Source organism: Micromys minutus, assembly GCF_963924665.1.
Source record: "Micromys minutus genome assembly, chromosome: 19".
In the NCBI taxonomy this organism is placed as follows: Eukaryota; Metazoa; Chordata; class Mammalia; order Rodentia; family Muridae; genus Micromys; species Micromys minutus.
Window position 1 is genome coordinate 20,420,596 of NC_137954.1, and position 13,781 is coordinate 20,434,376.

The 13,781-nt window shown below is 38.1% G+C and overlaps 1 protein-coding gene across 1 annotated transcript in view; it reads right to left on the bottom strand.

Moving 5' to 3' along the window:
* The window catches only part of IKZF2 (IKAROS family zinc finger 2), a gene marked incomplete at both ends in the record, with an annotated part of 45,558 nt that extends 35,920 nt beyond the window's left edge, over positions 1–9,638 (bottom strand). The window contains 2 exons of the mRNA XM_080932900.1: positions 4,763–5,029; positions 9,623–9,638. Coding sequence (XP_080789026.1) covers positions 4,763–5,029; positions 9,623–9,638 — 283 coding nt within the window. The remainder of the gene's footprint in view (positions 1–4,762; positions 5,030–9,622) is intronic.
* Between the last annotated feature and the right edge of the window lie 4,143 nt (positions 9,639–13,781).

Consider the following 13,781-nt stretch of genomic DNA (forward strand, 5'->3'; position numbering starts at 1 on the left):
AACAAGACAAGATGTGGTTTAAGGAGCAGTCCCTTCCTGATGACAGAAAAGGCTCTCACAGCAAGGTGCTCCAATTTCAGACACACCTACATGGGAAATGTGAGACACCATGAAGGCTCTGTCAGTGTTTTCTATTTGAAAGTTGTCATTTTAATATGAAATCTGCTTAACTATGCTTCCTGCCTTGATTATAATGAACTAACTTGCATTCTGACAGCACGCTGTGATCAACTTTATTCAACACTGAAACTGCAATTAGAGTTACAGTATCAATGACACCACTGTTGGAGAAGAGGATGAACCAGATTAACTTTGTATACATAATTAAATTTCAGGAATACTCCAAGACAGTGCGTGTGTGTGTGTGTGTGTGTGTGTGTGTGTGTGTGTGTGTGTGTGTGTATGTGTGCGCGCGTGTGTGTTCATGGTTATTTAGGAAAAATAAAAATTAAATCAGCTCAATTTAAAATTTTTGTAAAATATCAGGATCCTGATATTTAATGTTGTGGGAAATTTCCCAATTAGACATTGTGGAAATATAGATATAATTAACTTGGATTTAGGTAAAATCAACAAAAACAACAACCACCACCACAAAAAAAAAGAAAAAAAAGAAAAAAAAAAAAAAACCCAAGTTATCTACCTTTTCTCTAAATAAAGGCAAAACAATTGTATAATGTCATGAGAAGTTTAAACAATATATTTGAATTATTTTATTTTGTTCTTTAAACCAAATGAAGAATCAGATGGCTCTTTTTGAGTGAGTTTATATTTTATATGAAGTATTATGTTCTTTATATACAGATGGAAACAAATGTTTTTACATCCCCAAAGATTTCTTCCTTATATTTCTAATACTACAGAGCAATCCAATAAAAAAACAAAATAGGTAACTGCATTTGTGAGTAGTCATCCTCCCAGTGGTGGGTGAGGAAACTGGACCAACAATAAAGACATTTAACTGAGGTGTGTGCATGGAATTCTTCAAGTCCATTCAAAGCTGAATGTGGGCTTTGTTTGTGGTTCCTGGCTTCTAGATGCAAGATCTCAGGAAGCTCAGGCTGGCCTTGAACTTGTTCTGTAACAGAGACTGGCCTTAAACTCCTGGTCTTTCCTGCTTCTGCTTCCCAGGACTACAGGAGTGCTCCATTATGCTAGGTTGGTATTGTTCTTTAAATGCCAGCCCACCAATGTACTGATCACCTGAATTAGTTTACACATCATTTTTATTGTGGAGAAATGGCATTTCAATAATCTACATAATTTTATACACATTTAACATGTGTTTGAGCATTTAAATAAAATATAAATTATAAGCTTTTGTGACTCAAAAACAAGAATTTGCTCCTGCGTTGAGTTGTAAAACCAACAAGAAATGTTAGAGAACCTTGGGGGCAAAATCGCTGGAAAAATGTTTTGTGCACAGAACAGGATGCTGGGTGTTTAGTCAAAGAAAAAGAGAGCTATATCTCAATGGAGAGCAAAGGTAAGGAGGATCAATATTTATAATTTTCTCGTGCATTCATTTCACATCAATTGAGTTACTACCTCTATCTTTTTTTCTCAACCTTGAATTCCCAGTGAAGAATTCCTGGAGTATCTGATGAAAATATTTCCTGATTGCTTTCTAACATAGCAATGGCAGAGAGGCAACAGCAAACCATTAAAAGACACTAGAACTGGCCTTTAGTAGAGTACTAAGAGAAAAAAGAAAGGTGCCTTAGATCTAATGCCCCATGTAATTAGAGGAAATTGGATGGGTTCATATTGTTTTATTCACAGTCAACTATATATTGGATAATTTAAGAGCTAAAAGCATTCAAAAAATTCTTCCCAAAGACCTTCCAAAGGATTTAAGATGGTGGCGTTTGTTTAGCTACAGATAACTTTTTGAAAAGTGGGAAGCTATAAATTGAAGACAGTAGTTCCTAATAGTATATAGAAAACAACGGGATTGTGATAATACGTTCTGTGATGTTTTGGATAGGAATGGTCCCCACAGACTCATACATTTTAATGCTTGGCCCATAGGGAATACCACTACTCCTAGGTATGGCCTTGTTGGAGAAAATGTGTCACTGTGGGGGCAGACAGTAAGGACTTAGATGCCCAAGCTAGGTCTAATGTGGCAGTCTCCGGCTGCCTTCAGATCAAGATGTAGAACTCTCGGTTCCCTATCTAGCATGCTGCCATGATTCTCACTATAATGATAATGGACTAAACCTCTGAAACTGTGAGCCAGTCCCAATGAAATGTTTTTCTTTATAAGAGTTGCTTTGGTCATGGTGCCTCTTCACAGCAATAAAACACTAACTAAGGCACCATTCTATATTTAATTTAAAGAAATACAAATAAGCCTGTTACCAAACAGTATTACAGTGGTATTGGAAATATGACAATCAACTGGGATCCATTAAGTGATCAGACATGTATAATTAATCCCTAATTTAAGAGCCCACACCTAACAGAATGTCACTGTACCCTAGGCTTCTCTGTGAGTATTTCTTGAGATGAACAAAAGTCTCTCATATCTGAAGGATTTCTAGTTTTCAAAATAGTTCAGTAAGGCAAGGGAGTTTGTGCTGTTGAGTGAACTTTAAATAGTTGCTTAGCTTATTTTCCTTGCCCTTACTAGTGAGTCTCATATTTTAGGACCTACAAGATCCACAAATCAAGCCTTATACCAATTACCTCATTTTCAGTAATGTGAAATAATTACACTCCACATTTTTAGCAAATATGAAGTGGAGGGAAGAGTAGGCGTTCAATTATTTTATTTAAAAATCAGTGAATTTTACAACAGATACAGTAAAATGCAAACTAAAGTCTTCAAGCAAGGGTTCTCATGTTCTTTGAATTTTCTTTACAAAAAAGCATGATTTATTCAAAATCTTCCCAAACTAGTATTTTGTATAAACCCCAGCCTTAAAATTATCAGTAAATAAAATTCAACTGCAAAGTAAGTGAGCTGTTTTAATATTCCAAACAAAGAATAATACTAATTTAAATGAATGTTTTATGTTCTTCAGGACACACACTCTAAAATAATAAATGCTTTGTAGTATTTTCCAAGGCAGTATTATTTCATGAGCATTAATAAGAATAGACTAGTTTTATAGTGCCCTCCCTTTTTTTTCTTACTAACTTTCCCAAAGAAATTTAAAATATTAAAGAAAAAATTCATTGGTGATATAAACAGTTTAAAATACCACATTCATTAAAAAGAATATTCATAACAAAACAAAAAGCAAGGATACTAATTGCTGTGGTTAGAAAAATATATAACCCGGGAAGTAGATGAATGGACTCCAGTAATCTGAATGTGAAAATGTGACTTTCACCGATTCTCACACTTGGAAATAGTGGGTTGTTGAACAGTAGTAGCCCATCTGTGTGTGTTCACACTAAACTAATCTTGGAGTCAAGAGTACCATGGTTCCACCTCCACTTTTGACTTTTTCTAGAAATGAATGCATGGCAGACCACTTGATTTTTCTCCAGCATGTCATGAGAGGTCCAAAAGAATAAATGATTGTTTATAGACCACATTTTAGGATACATTTTTAAGTTGATGATTTTGAAGTCAAATTTAAAAATAAAAATTTCACATGATTTCTCCTCTTTTCAAAACAAAATCATTTTAAATGGAGAATATTAATTTTAAGTATTTTGTCAGAAAACAATACCATGCTTTATTTAAAGATAAATTTCTGTAACTCTTTCTTTGTTACAAAAGGGCCTCACTGTGTAGCGTTGGTTAGCCTGGAACTCACTTTGTAGACCAGACTGGACTTGAACTTACAAAGATCCTCCTGCCTCTGCCTCCTAAGTGCTGGGACTAAAAGTGTGTGTCACCATACCCAGCTTGAAAATTTTTGTTGTGTGGTTTACGGAAGACTCAATGTAGCACTGGCTGGCCTCAAATTTTATGTAAGTCAGGATGACCTTGGATTCTGATCTACCTGCCTCCACTTGCCAAACACTATGGGGTCACTGGTGTCTGCTGCTGTGTCCTGTTAAACGTTTAAATTTTCAAATGATTAACATATTAACGTTATTCTTTAAAACATACACACGCAATTTTATTGTGATGCTTTTTTCCCTTCCTTCTATCCTTCCCTCACTGTCCGATTTCCTTTTCTCCTTCCTTCTGTCTAAAATTCTGCATATGTCTCTGTAACACCCATTCCTCACTTTGCCTCAAACCCTTATATGAAATTACCCACAGGCTTCTCCCCTGCCTAAATCCACAATTTTCCATCCTTGAACTAGAGAAGGTACCCGTCTGCTCCAGAGATCTTTGATAGGCAAAGACTAACCAGAAAGAATCCAGGAAGTTGACTAAAGCAGAAATGGTTGTTCCCTATATAAATGTCTGTGAGTTCAATTCTGTAGTATAAGCCTAGCAGCTTTGTTACCTCCCATGGTATGGTCAAATATGTATGTATACAAATATTAAACGACTGAATCATCCAATGAAATTCTCCTATGCCTTTTGATCTCTCCTCAAATTATTGCTATCTTAGGAACAGTAGAAACTGAATCCCAAACTTCTTTTTTTTTTCTGACATGCTATTCAGATTTGAAGGCTAGAAGTCACGACCCAGGCTACTTTCTGCTTCCCAGCAATCCCTTACTAGCAGAATCCTGCAAAGGTAACTTCCCATTGCCACCCCTGCATAAAAAGGAAAGAGAACAGGTGTCAGGTAATATCAACATCAGACGCCACGGGCAGTCATCAGGTTCGCGTTCAGCTGCTTACCAGTGTGGCTCCTTTTATGTACCATAAGCACATTGGGCCCAATGCAAACCATGCCACAGACGTCACATTTCAGTTTACCATTCGGAAGCCGGATTCCTCCCTCGCCTTGAAGATCCTGGACTTTCCTGTTGTCAGCCACCTCGCTGCTCTCAATTAGGGGTTCTTCTAGGCTGCTCCCCTCATCGTGGCCCCTGATCTCATCCTCACGGCTCAGGGGCTGCCTGTCACACTCTTCATCACTCTGCATTTCCAGCTTTACAGAATTTGCTGTGATTGAAAAGGAATTTAAAAACACTCGTTACACGCCGTGATCTCCATTTAATTTCCCGCCCATTGTCACACTGAGGAATGGATGGGAATGATACACCAAGTCAATCTGTACCGAGTTCAGTGCTCTTCCAGTGAGCAAGCCTTTGGTGAGAGGGAAGGCAGCTCGGAGCACACTCGGTGAACAAAGACCCTTCACTTCTTCACACACCCACTTATTTCTCTCAGCCCTGTTGCCTTTACGCAAGTCATGAACTACTTCTCGCACTTTTTTTTTTAAAGTTTGCATTTTTAGAGTTAATAGAATGAGAAGCATGCGTGGCCGACACAAGGGTAAGTGTTGCTTAACCCACTAAGCCATGCCTCGTCTTAATCTAAAAATCATATTTATTTCGCATTCTCTGCTTCACACCAGAATACCTGTGTCAACCTGCTTCTGCACAGAGCAAGAGAAACAACTCATGATCTTAATCCCCCGAATGTCTGTCACATAGGAAGGCACACTGTCAAGGCGAATGTCCTCGAGTCAGACTGAAGACAAATATTTAGTCGAGAGCCGAATCAGTGGGAGGTGAAGTGCACAGACCTTCCCATCTTAAAGGACCCTACTATTGTTTCCTAGCATGCAACAAAAATAGTCCTCTAAGGAACATGCTAGGCTGGAAACCAAAATGTGCTAACACTGATATCTATAAACCTAGTGACAGGAACGACTTCAAGTGCGTGTACACACTTGTGACTGTTAAGAAATTTAATGCCTTCTGTTTGCTGTTTTTGGATCATCCCACAGAAAAGCTGGAATTCTGCTAACACTTCCCTCAGTCTAAACTATTTAGTCTTTTTACAAAGCAGAGGCAGGCTTTAATTTAGCATCAGGTATTTGTCCTGTGAGCTTGAACTTCTCCTAAGAATCCACACTGAAGCTATTAAACACACAAATTAGTTCACTGCTACCTGGATAGAGGAAATGAGTTCATAAAAGAAAGTGTGTTCTTATGATTACCATGGTTAGTTTCTTGAAGTTATGTATTATGTGATTGGTCACTAATGCTTATCAGAGCAGGGCGCCATCAGAATGGTTGGCTCTGTCCCAATCTCCAGAGCTCTTATCGAAAGACAGTCTGCTTCAGAGTGCCAATGGCATGACCTTTAACTTCCCAACCTACGAAGCTTAGCTCCTACATTTGAAAAGTAGCAATGAACTCAAGTTGCTGAATAAGGCTTGGGCAGAAAAGTTTAGGGAGAGTGAAGATGTATTGCCAAGCGTCTTAACATTTCTCCCTCCCCTCCTTTAGGTGGAGATGACAGAGAAGACACTGTCTCCACTTCTCAGGGCTGATCTGTGCATTAAATTAGCGACCTCAGTAAACATGCTTTTCCATTTTACTTTGGGTAATACATCTCTACAATTACTTTGTAAGACTCTGGTGAGGATCAATGAACTGCCACTTTCTAACGCACTCTAGAACCCACAAATGAACAGCCATTCTTATTGAATCTAGCAGTTTAGAAATTGATGTGATCCTACTGGAGTTTGAGAGGAGAAGAGAGCATTTTACTCAACATTATGACCCAAGATTCCACGGATCTCATGATATGTAGGAGATATTTGAGAAGTGTGTAGTCACAGGTGTTACTGAAATCATTATGTATTTTATTCCTCCAATCCAGCCTCCTACTACAGATTTTATGCCATTTCAAAGAAAGACAATATAAAGCTCTCCTCAAAAGAAATCATGGTCATGTTTAGAAATCTCAATCCATTTAAAATGTAATATAAATCATGCATTCAGACTGTCATCAGTATAGATTTATGGTCACTCTGACTTTGTTGCTATTCCATATACAGATCTTCACACAGAAGGGTTAGTATGCACAGTCTTGTGTTTTCTTGTGAGAAAAGTTCACACCCGTATGTTTAATGCTGCTTCTTTTTCGAAACTGTTTAGCAACATCCTTTGCCCACTGGTTTTTTAAAAATTTTTTTTTCCTTAAATCAGGTTTTCAAACTTTTCTCTTTGAGTTGAAATGACTTTATTTAATAATATGGATTTAAAAAAATACTTTTTAATACAACTATGAATCACTACCTATATTATTGAAATTGGGGTTTTAACTTTCAGTATGTGGATTGCTTTTACAATGTAGTCTAAGAAGTTGTTCTCATAAACAGGCTAATCTTATTGTATATAAGGCCAAAACTTCATTTTATGTATGTCTGACATGTTCTTCCAAACTGTATATATCAAGGCTGTACAGGAACATTTTTTGGGGGGGGAAAATGACTTCTTGGAGAGATAATCTTTTACTGGCTTCTTTGGTAAGCATATTGGGTGAGTTATCTACACTGAGAGGCTTCAATACCCTCACGTATGTTGCAGAGAGAAGAGTCATAATACCTCCCTCGCCTTTCATTCATGGGTGAGGCATTAAGGGGAAAAAATGATGGAACATTTACATACAGGTAAACAGATACTGATTATTGTAAAACAAACACACACACTTGGCAGCAAGTGAAGATAGCAAAATAACATCAGTAATGGTTCCACAGCTGTTAAGAGATTAATTCAATTTGGTGGATTTGGAAATACAACTACTTTCCCCCAGAGCCACCTAAAAAAAAAGAGTGAACTACAGAGTGAAGTGTTTTCTCCACACCTGAGTGTTACACTCACACTATGTCCCTCAACAGCAAGAAACATATGCGGTCCTTTCTTACAAGTAAGATTTTTGACTGTTTTTTTCTTTTTTAATTTTAGAAAGGACTTCGATTCCGGAAAGACTGGGATAGGATCTGGAAGAACTTTGAGGGCAAGAATATGAACAAAGCCTACTTAAATATTTCTATTTAAAGCTTTTAAATACAACAACTGTTTTAAATCAGAAGATATATAATAATCAATAATAACAGTAATGAAGTAATGGAGAATCCGGGTGAGGAGTACAACTCAAGCGAAGTGATTGCCGAGCACATACAAAAAGCAGGGTTAGTCACTAACACGACCTTCTCCCCAGGAAAGAAAAGAGTGAACTAAAATACCTGCTGCTGCTTTATTTAACCAACCCATTAAATTAATAAGAAATTCACATTAAACAAGACAGTATGCACATAGAAAGAGGACATGAAGGAATTCATGCCTAAATTCAGTGGATATTTACTAATATAATTTACTTACACAACAAATTTACTGAAGGACATATTTTGTTTATATAAACCTTCTACAACTTAAAACCTCATTACTAGTATGACGTGATTCTACTAACCCACAAGCAGATCAGTTAAGCTTCTTGAACTAGAAAAAATGCTGGGGACTTGTGATGTCTCTTCATTGCAAGGTTGCATGAATTAATCATAGAGAGTACAGGTTAAGTTTTCTGGATTATCTTTTGTCAAACTGGTGACTTCTGTGTTTTAAAAACAATTTTAAAAGTTCAGTTTTGGTGTGGTGTGTGCGTATGCATCAGTATCTCTCTCTCTCTCTCTCTCTCTCTCTCTCTCTCTCTCTCTCTCTCTCTCTCTGTGTGTGTGTGTGTGTGTGTGTGTGCGTGTATAGGCCAGAGAACAACTTTTCAGTATAGTTTCTCAGGTACCATACTCCTTCAAAAAAAAATTTCTTTAGAGACAGGGTCTCTTGTCATGAGGCTAGTTGGCCAGCAGGTCTGGGGAATACGGGTTATCTGCCTTCTCCATCCCGGGATTACCGCAGGGTGCCACCTCTGGTGTTTGACATAAGTTCTATAGACTGAACTCAGGTTTAGGTTCTCACGCTTGCTTGGTATGCACTTTACAGACCGAGCCATCTCCACAGCGCTAAATGTAAAATGAAAGTTTTCATGGATAGAAACACTAAGGGAGGTCAAGTAATGTTAGTTTCACAAGAAAAAAAAAAGGAGAGTAAAATGTCACTTTCCAAATTAAAGTGGCTACCATGCATGATTCTATTTTTATATGTGTAGTTTCTGCTGTATCCAAATTCAAAAAGTGGGCACTTACTTTTTTTTTTTCTTTCTGGAACTCAAAAACTACTTCTCCCAGTCTATGCAAGTTGCATGAAATGATGTTAAACATATTAATTGATCCACTATTTCTACATAATCATCTGTTCAAGTTAAATCTGTACTAATAAACTCTTAAAAATGTTGGGAAAAGATACACCAAACTTGATGAAGTCTGCAGTACTAGTCTAGAAGCTATTTGAATAAAGTGTTAGCAAAGAAAAGTAACTTCAGAACTGATGTAAAGTACAAGTAACAGCTAATAATCTACCAACAGGCCAAACAGTGAACTGTAAAGGGACATAAAAAACTTCATTCCTGTTCACTGTGGATACATATGGGTAAATCTTGCAAAACATCTCTCCCCAGTGAAATCTTTAATTTATAAGGGGTCGGGCAAGTCCAGACACCAGTGCCACCAAAGAGCAGCTGAGCTGTTTGTGGGCAGAAATCATCGTGTGTGTGTGTGTGTGTGTGTGCATGCACATGATTGTGCTAATGTGTTCCTCTATGTATTTGTGTGGAGGTGTCCAAGTTGGTTGTATGCTTCATCACTCTTTTGGCTCTGCTGACTGTTTAGAGAGCTCAAAGCTTTACCTGTTTCCACCCCCATCCTCACCAGCACTGGGGTTACCGATAACTGGTGTTAATTAAGCCTGGCTTCTGTGAATATTGCTTTCATTACATGGGAGCTGGGGCCCCACACTTGGGTCCTTATAACTATACTCCCCGCACCTAGTAAGCAACGGCATCTCCCCCGCCTTTCCCATCCAAGTAGTGCAGCCAAGGAGGCCAAATCTCTCATCACTGTTTTCAGCAAAGTTTTCTGGCTACAAAGTTCTCTTTCTGAAACTTATATTGACCTAACATGGTAGTGATTGTGTTAACATGTAAACTTTAACTCTATAATGCCCAATATCATGGTCTTCAAAGAAAATATAATGTAGATTCAGTGGAGAACAGTCTGATCCTTATATGACAGCACACAAACTAGCCACTTCCGGTACATTTTGTTGAGAATTTGCTGCTGATTGAGCATTTAACTTTACTACTTATGTTACTGAAAACTTGCAAAAAGTTAACCACGCCCGAGAAACCTGACATGGAGATGAGTTTTAAGCATAAAACATCATCAATATGATATCATCATAGGTCAGGAGAGAAGTCACACACTACTAAGAGATTTAACAGTAGCAATCACTAAAGTCTAGTTTCATCTATATATTATTGGTGAAATATGAGCAAAATAACATTTTTGCATTGCGCAGCTATTCAGTGTCGAGGCTGGGACACTGTTCTCACTGATAACCAAATTCTCACAGTATCTCCAGCTCATCACATATAGGGCAATGACTAGCTATTAGTTAACACAAAAAGAAACGCCAACATTAAGAAATGATAACAGCACAGTATGTACATGTATAATTCAATTCCTAATGAGTAATTACTTTGTCAGTTTGGGATAAAGAGAAAACTGTGTGAGAGTCTGTTTGGAAAAAAAGACCAGTTTGTCCTGCCAAAATTTTTGAGCATGGATTTCATCTCATGTAAGAGTAATTGAACTGGTGTTTGGCAATCATGTATTTAACATAACTATGGGAAGCTTACAAAACAAATTATATTGGGAAATAATTTTAATAAGGGAAGAACAAAAATTCTTAACCTAACTTAGGTAAGAAGGAAAATCATTACTACCAAGCCCAGTGGGCATGCTCCCAAAGGGAACCATGGCACAGGCTGACTGGAGGCCACTAAGGACAAAGAACCAGGTCAAAAGGCAGCATTGTCACCAAAGGAAAAGCGATAAGAAATGGAGCAGGGTTTCTATTACTGGGCTGCTTCAACAGTGTGAAAGTCAGAGCTGTGGCTCTTTAGCAGATCAGAAGTCTTCTAGGAGACAGGAAACCAACTCTGCTTAACCACCTGTGGCTCACAGCAGGGGGTTCTCTTTACAAATTTCATGACTAGCTTCCAGTCCTACAGAGTGAAAGTTCTGGGAGGCTGTATAGAGAGCATCTGTGTTAAGAGGAAAAAGATGTAAAGCAACATAGGAAGAAAAGGAAAGGAGAGATATAGAGGGGGATAATAATCTCTACACAAAAACCCTAAGATTAGGATCCATGTAGTCAGTTAGAGCAAGCAAAGATTAAGATCATGGTCTGGACCTTGGAGTTTAAGGCCATGTTCCCTCACTTATTAGCTGCAGGATCTTCTTAAAACCAACTCTCAATCTTCTTGTTTAATAAGTCTCATGATACTATATTGGGAGTATTTAGCATAATAGTATATATAACACACAAAGATACGGTGCTTTTTAGTATGTCTGAACAAAACTGTACCATAGAAGTACACCATCAACTAGGGTACCATTTCTAAAAGAAGGCTAAAAGGTTCTATGGTAGCATTGAAGATAATATTTATGAGCTGGAATGCAATAAAGGCATAGATAATAAGCCAACAGCTAACGTAAGGGTGAATAAAAAAAGCCAAAGACCTGTTCTCAAAATCCAGGAATAAGACAAAAAATGCCCACTTTGACCTCGCACAGTCAGCACAGTACTGGAAGTGTTAGCTAGAGGCATCAGACAAAAGAAATAAAGCATTCCCACTGGAGAGGAAGAAGCTCAACTGTCACTACTTGAAGATGACATGGTCTTTTATAGAGAAAAAAAACATCACAAGGGCTTCATTTAAAACAATTAACTATTACAAAGCAAGTCAGCAAAGATGCAGGGTACAAAATCAGCATACAAAGGCAAAACCAAACAAAAACAGTATTGTAATATAGCAGGAGCCAATTATGGGAAACAGAAATCAAGACAGAAACCCCATGTATAACTTGTACAGAAATTTCCAAGGGATAAGTTCAACAAAAAAGATGAAGAACTTATATAATGAGAATTATGAAGCAATTATAGATCACATTCACAAGGTGAAAAAAAAACCCAAAAAAAACCCCCAAAAACTAAAACAAAGGAACAAACAAAAACATGTGCTCAGGGATACAGAAAGTAGATTTAAGGGACCGTACTGCTGAAGTTCACTACAGGTTCAATGTAACCCCCATGAAATGCAAAGACATCCTTCTCAGACAAGTTTAAGCTCTCTTTTATATATGAAAGCAGGGGAGTCTTACTCTGATATTCTACAGATACTCCAATATTTCAGTCAAATGAAAAGTCTACATATGGTCCCAAGATGTGGGAGTCCATCAATTAGAAATGGGTAGCCAATAGAACACCTAAACTAGTCAGAAAGAAAAGGGGAAATGGTAATTAAGGATAATTACCAAGTAACTTCTTTACAGATCTCTGCCAAATATGGATTTTCTCCAAAGTAACAGCAACCCTACAAACATATCTTATTTCCTAAGCACTGAGAGAACACTTTCTACAATATAGAATATATATACCCACAGCAGAAATCAGTGTTGTTATAAGCCAATTAGGTGATATAGAAATCAAGAAGCTACACCATTGGCAAAACTGAAAAAAAATGAATAAATACATAAATTTGGCCAGAGAGGAAAATGAATTCTTCTAAGAAAATAATAAAGCCCTACTGTAAGGACTTAGAGCTGGTGAGACAGTGCAGAAGGACTGGGGTTTGCTGTCAAGCCTGTATCTTCAAGTCTGGTTCGTGGACTGCATGGGTGGAAGAAGAAAGCTGACCCTACTACAGGTCATGCTCTGACCTCACACATGCTAATGACATATGCACACGTGTGTGTGTGTGTGTGTGTGTGTGTGTGTGTGTGTGTGTGTGTGTGTGAATACATAGTTGCTCACATTCACAGACAATGAGTAAAAATAGTTTTAAAAAATTGAAGAGGCCAAAACACAGAGCCACGAAACTCCCCAAATTGCCAGAGCCAATGGGCTACAAGAAGCAAAGCAGGAGGCATCACATTATCAGCCTTGAAGCTGGACTCGAGAGTCTTTGTATCGATACAAAGTGGAGAGTCAAACATTGACTCACGTTCCACCTGATTTTCAAGCACATTCACGTGCAGAACGATGTTACTCCAACCCCGTGTCACCCCAGTTACAAACACTAGCTAAACAACCCAGATCAACCAAAAATCCTAAGGACTAAAATCTAAGACTTGGCATTATGTAATGACTAAGAGAAAAACCTAAGAATGCCGGAGGCCATTAGACCCAGTCTGGGAAGACAGACCCTAAAGTCATAGGAAATAAAACCAAACTGGGTAAGTGTGGTTTTACCAAACTGAAAAGCTTCTGCACCACAACATGAAAGCATCACCAAAGAGACAATGGGATGGAGTGGAAGACGGTATTTGCAAACTGTACATTTAACACAGGAGCTGGGGAAATGAATCCTTTGTAAAGTACTCTCTGTGCAAGCACTGGAATCTGAGGTAGGATCCCAGCACCATGGGAACAAAGTTGTGTCTTGTGATCCCAGTTTCGATGAGTTCTAGGTCCAATGAGAGACCTTTTCTCCAAAAAAAATGTGGAAAGCAACCAAGGAAGAATTGTGACAGCTACCTCCAGGCCCTGTGTACACACTCAAAGCATAAACCCAGGAATTAAATAGACATTTACTACGTAGAAGACATACGAGTGCCCAACAGGTGTATACGAAAGAAACGTTCACCTTCATTAATCATCAGGGAAGTGCAAATCAGAAACACAATGAGCTATCACCCCCTGACGCAAGAACGCCATTTATCAGAGAGACGGAAGATAACAAGGGGGAAGACAGTGAGTGGATAAGAGACCCCCAGTTGCTC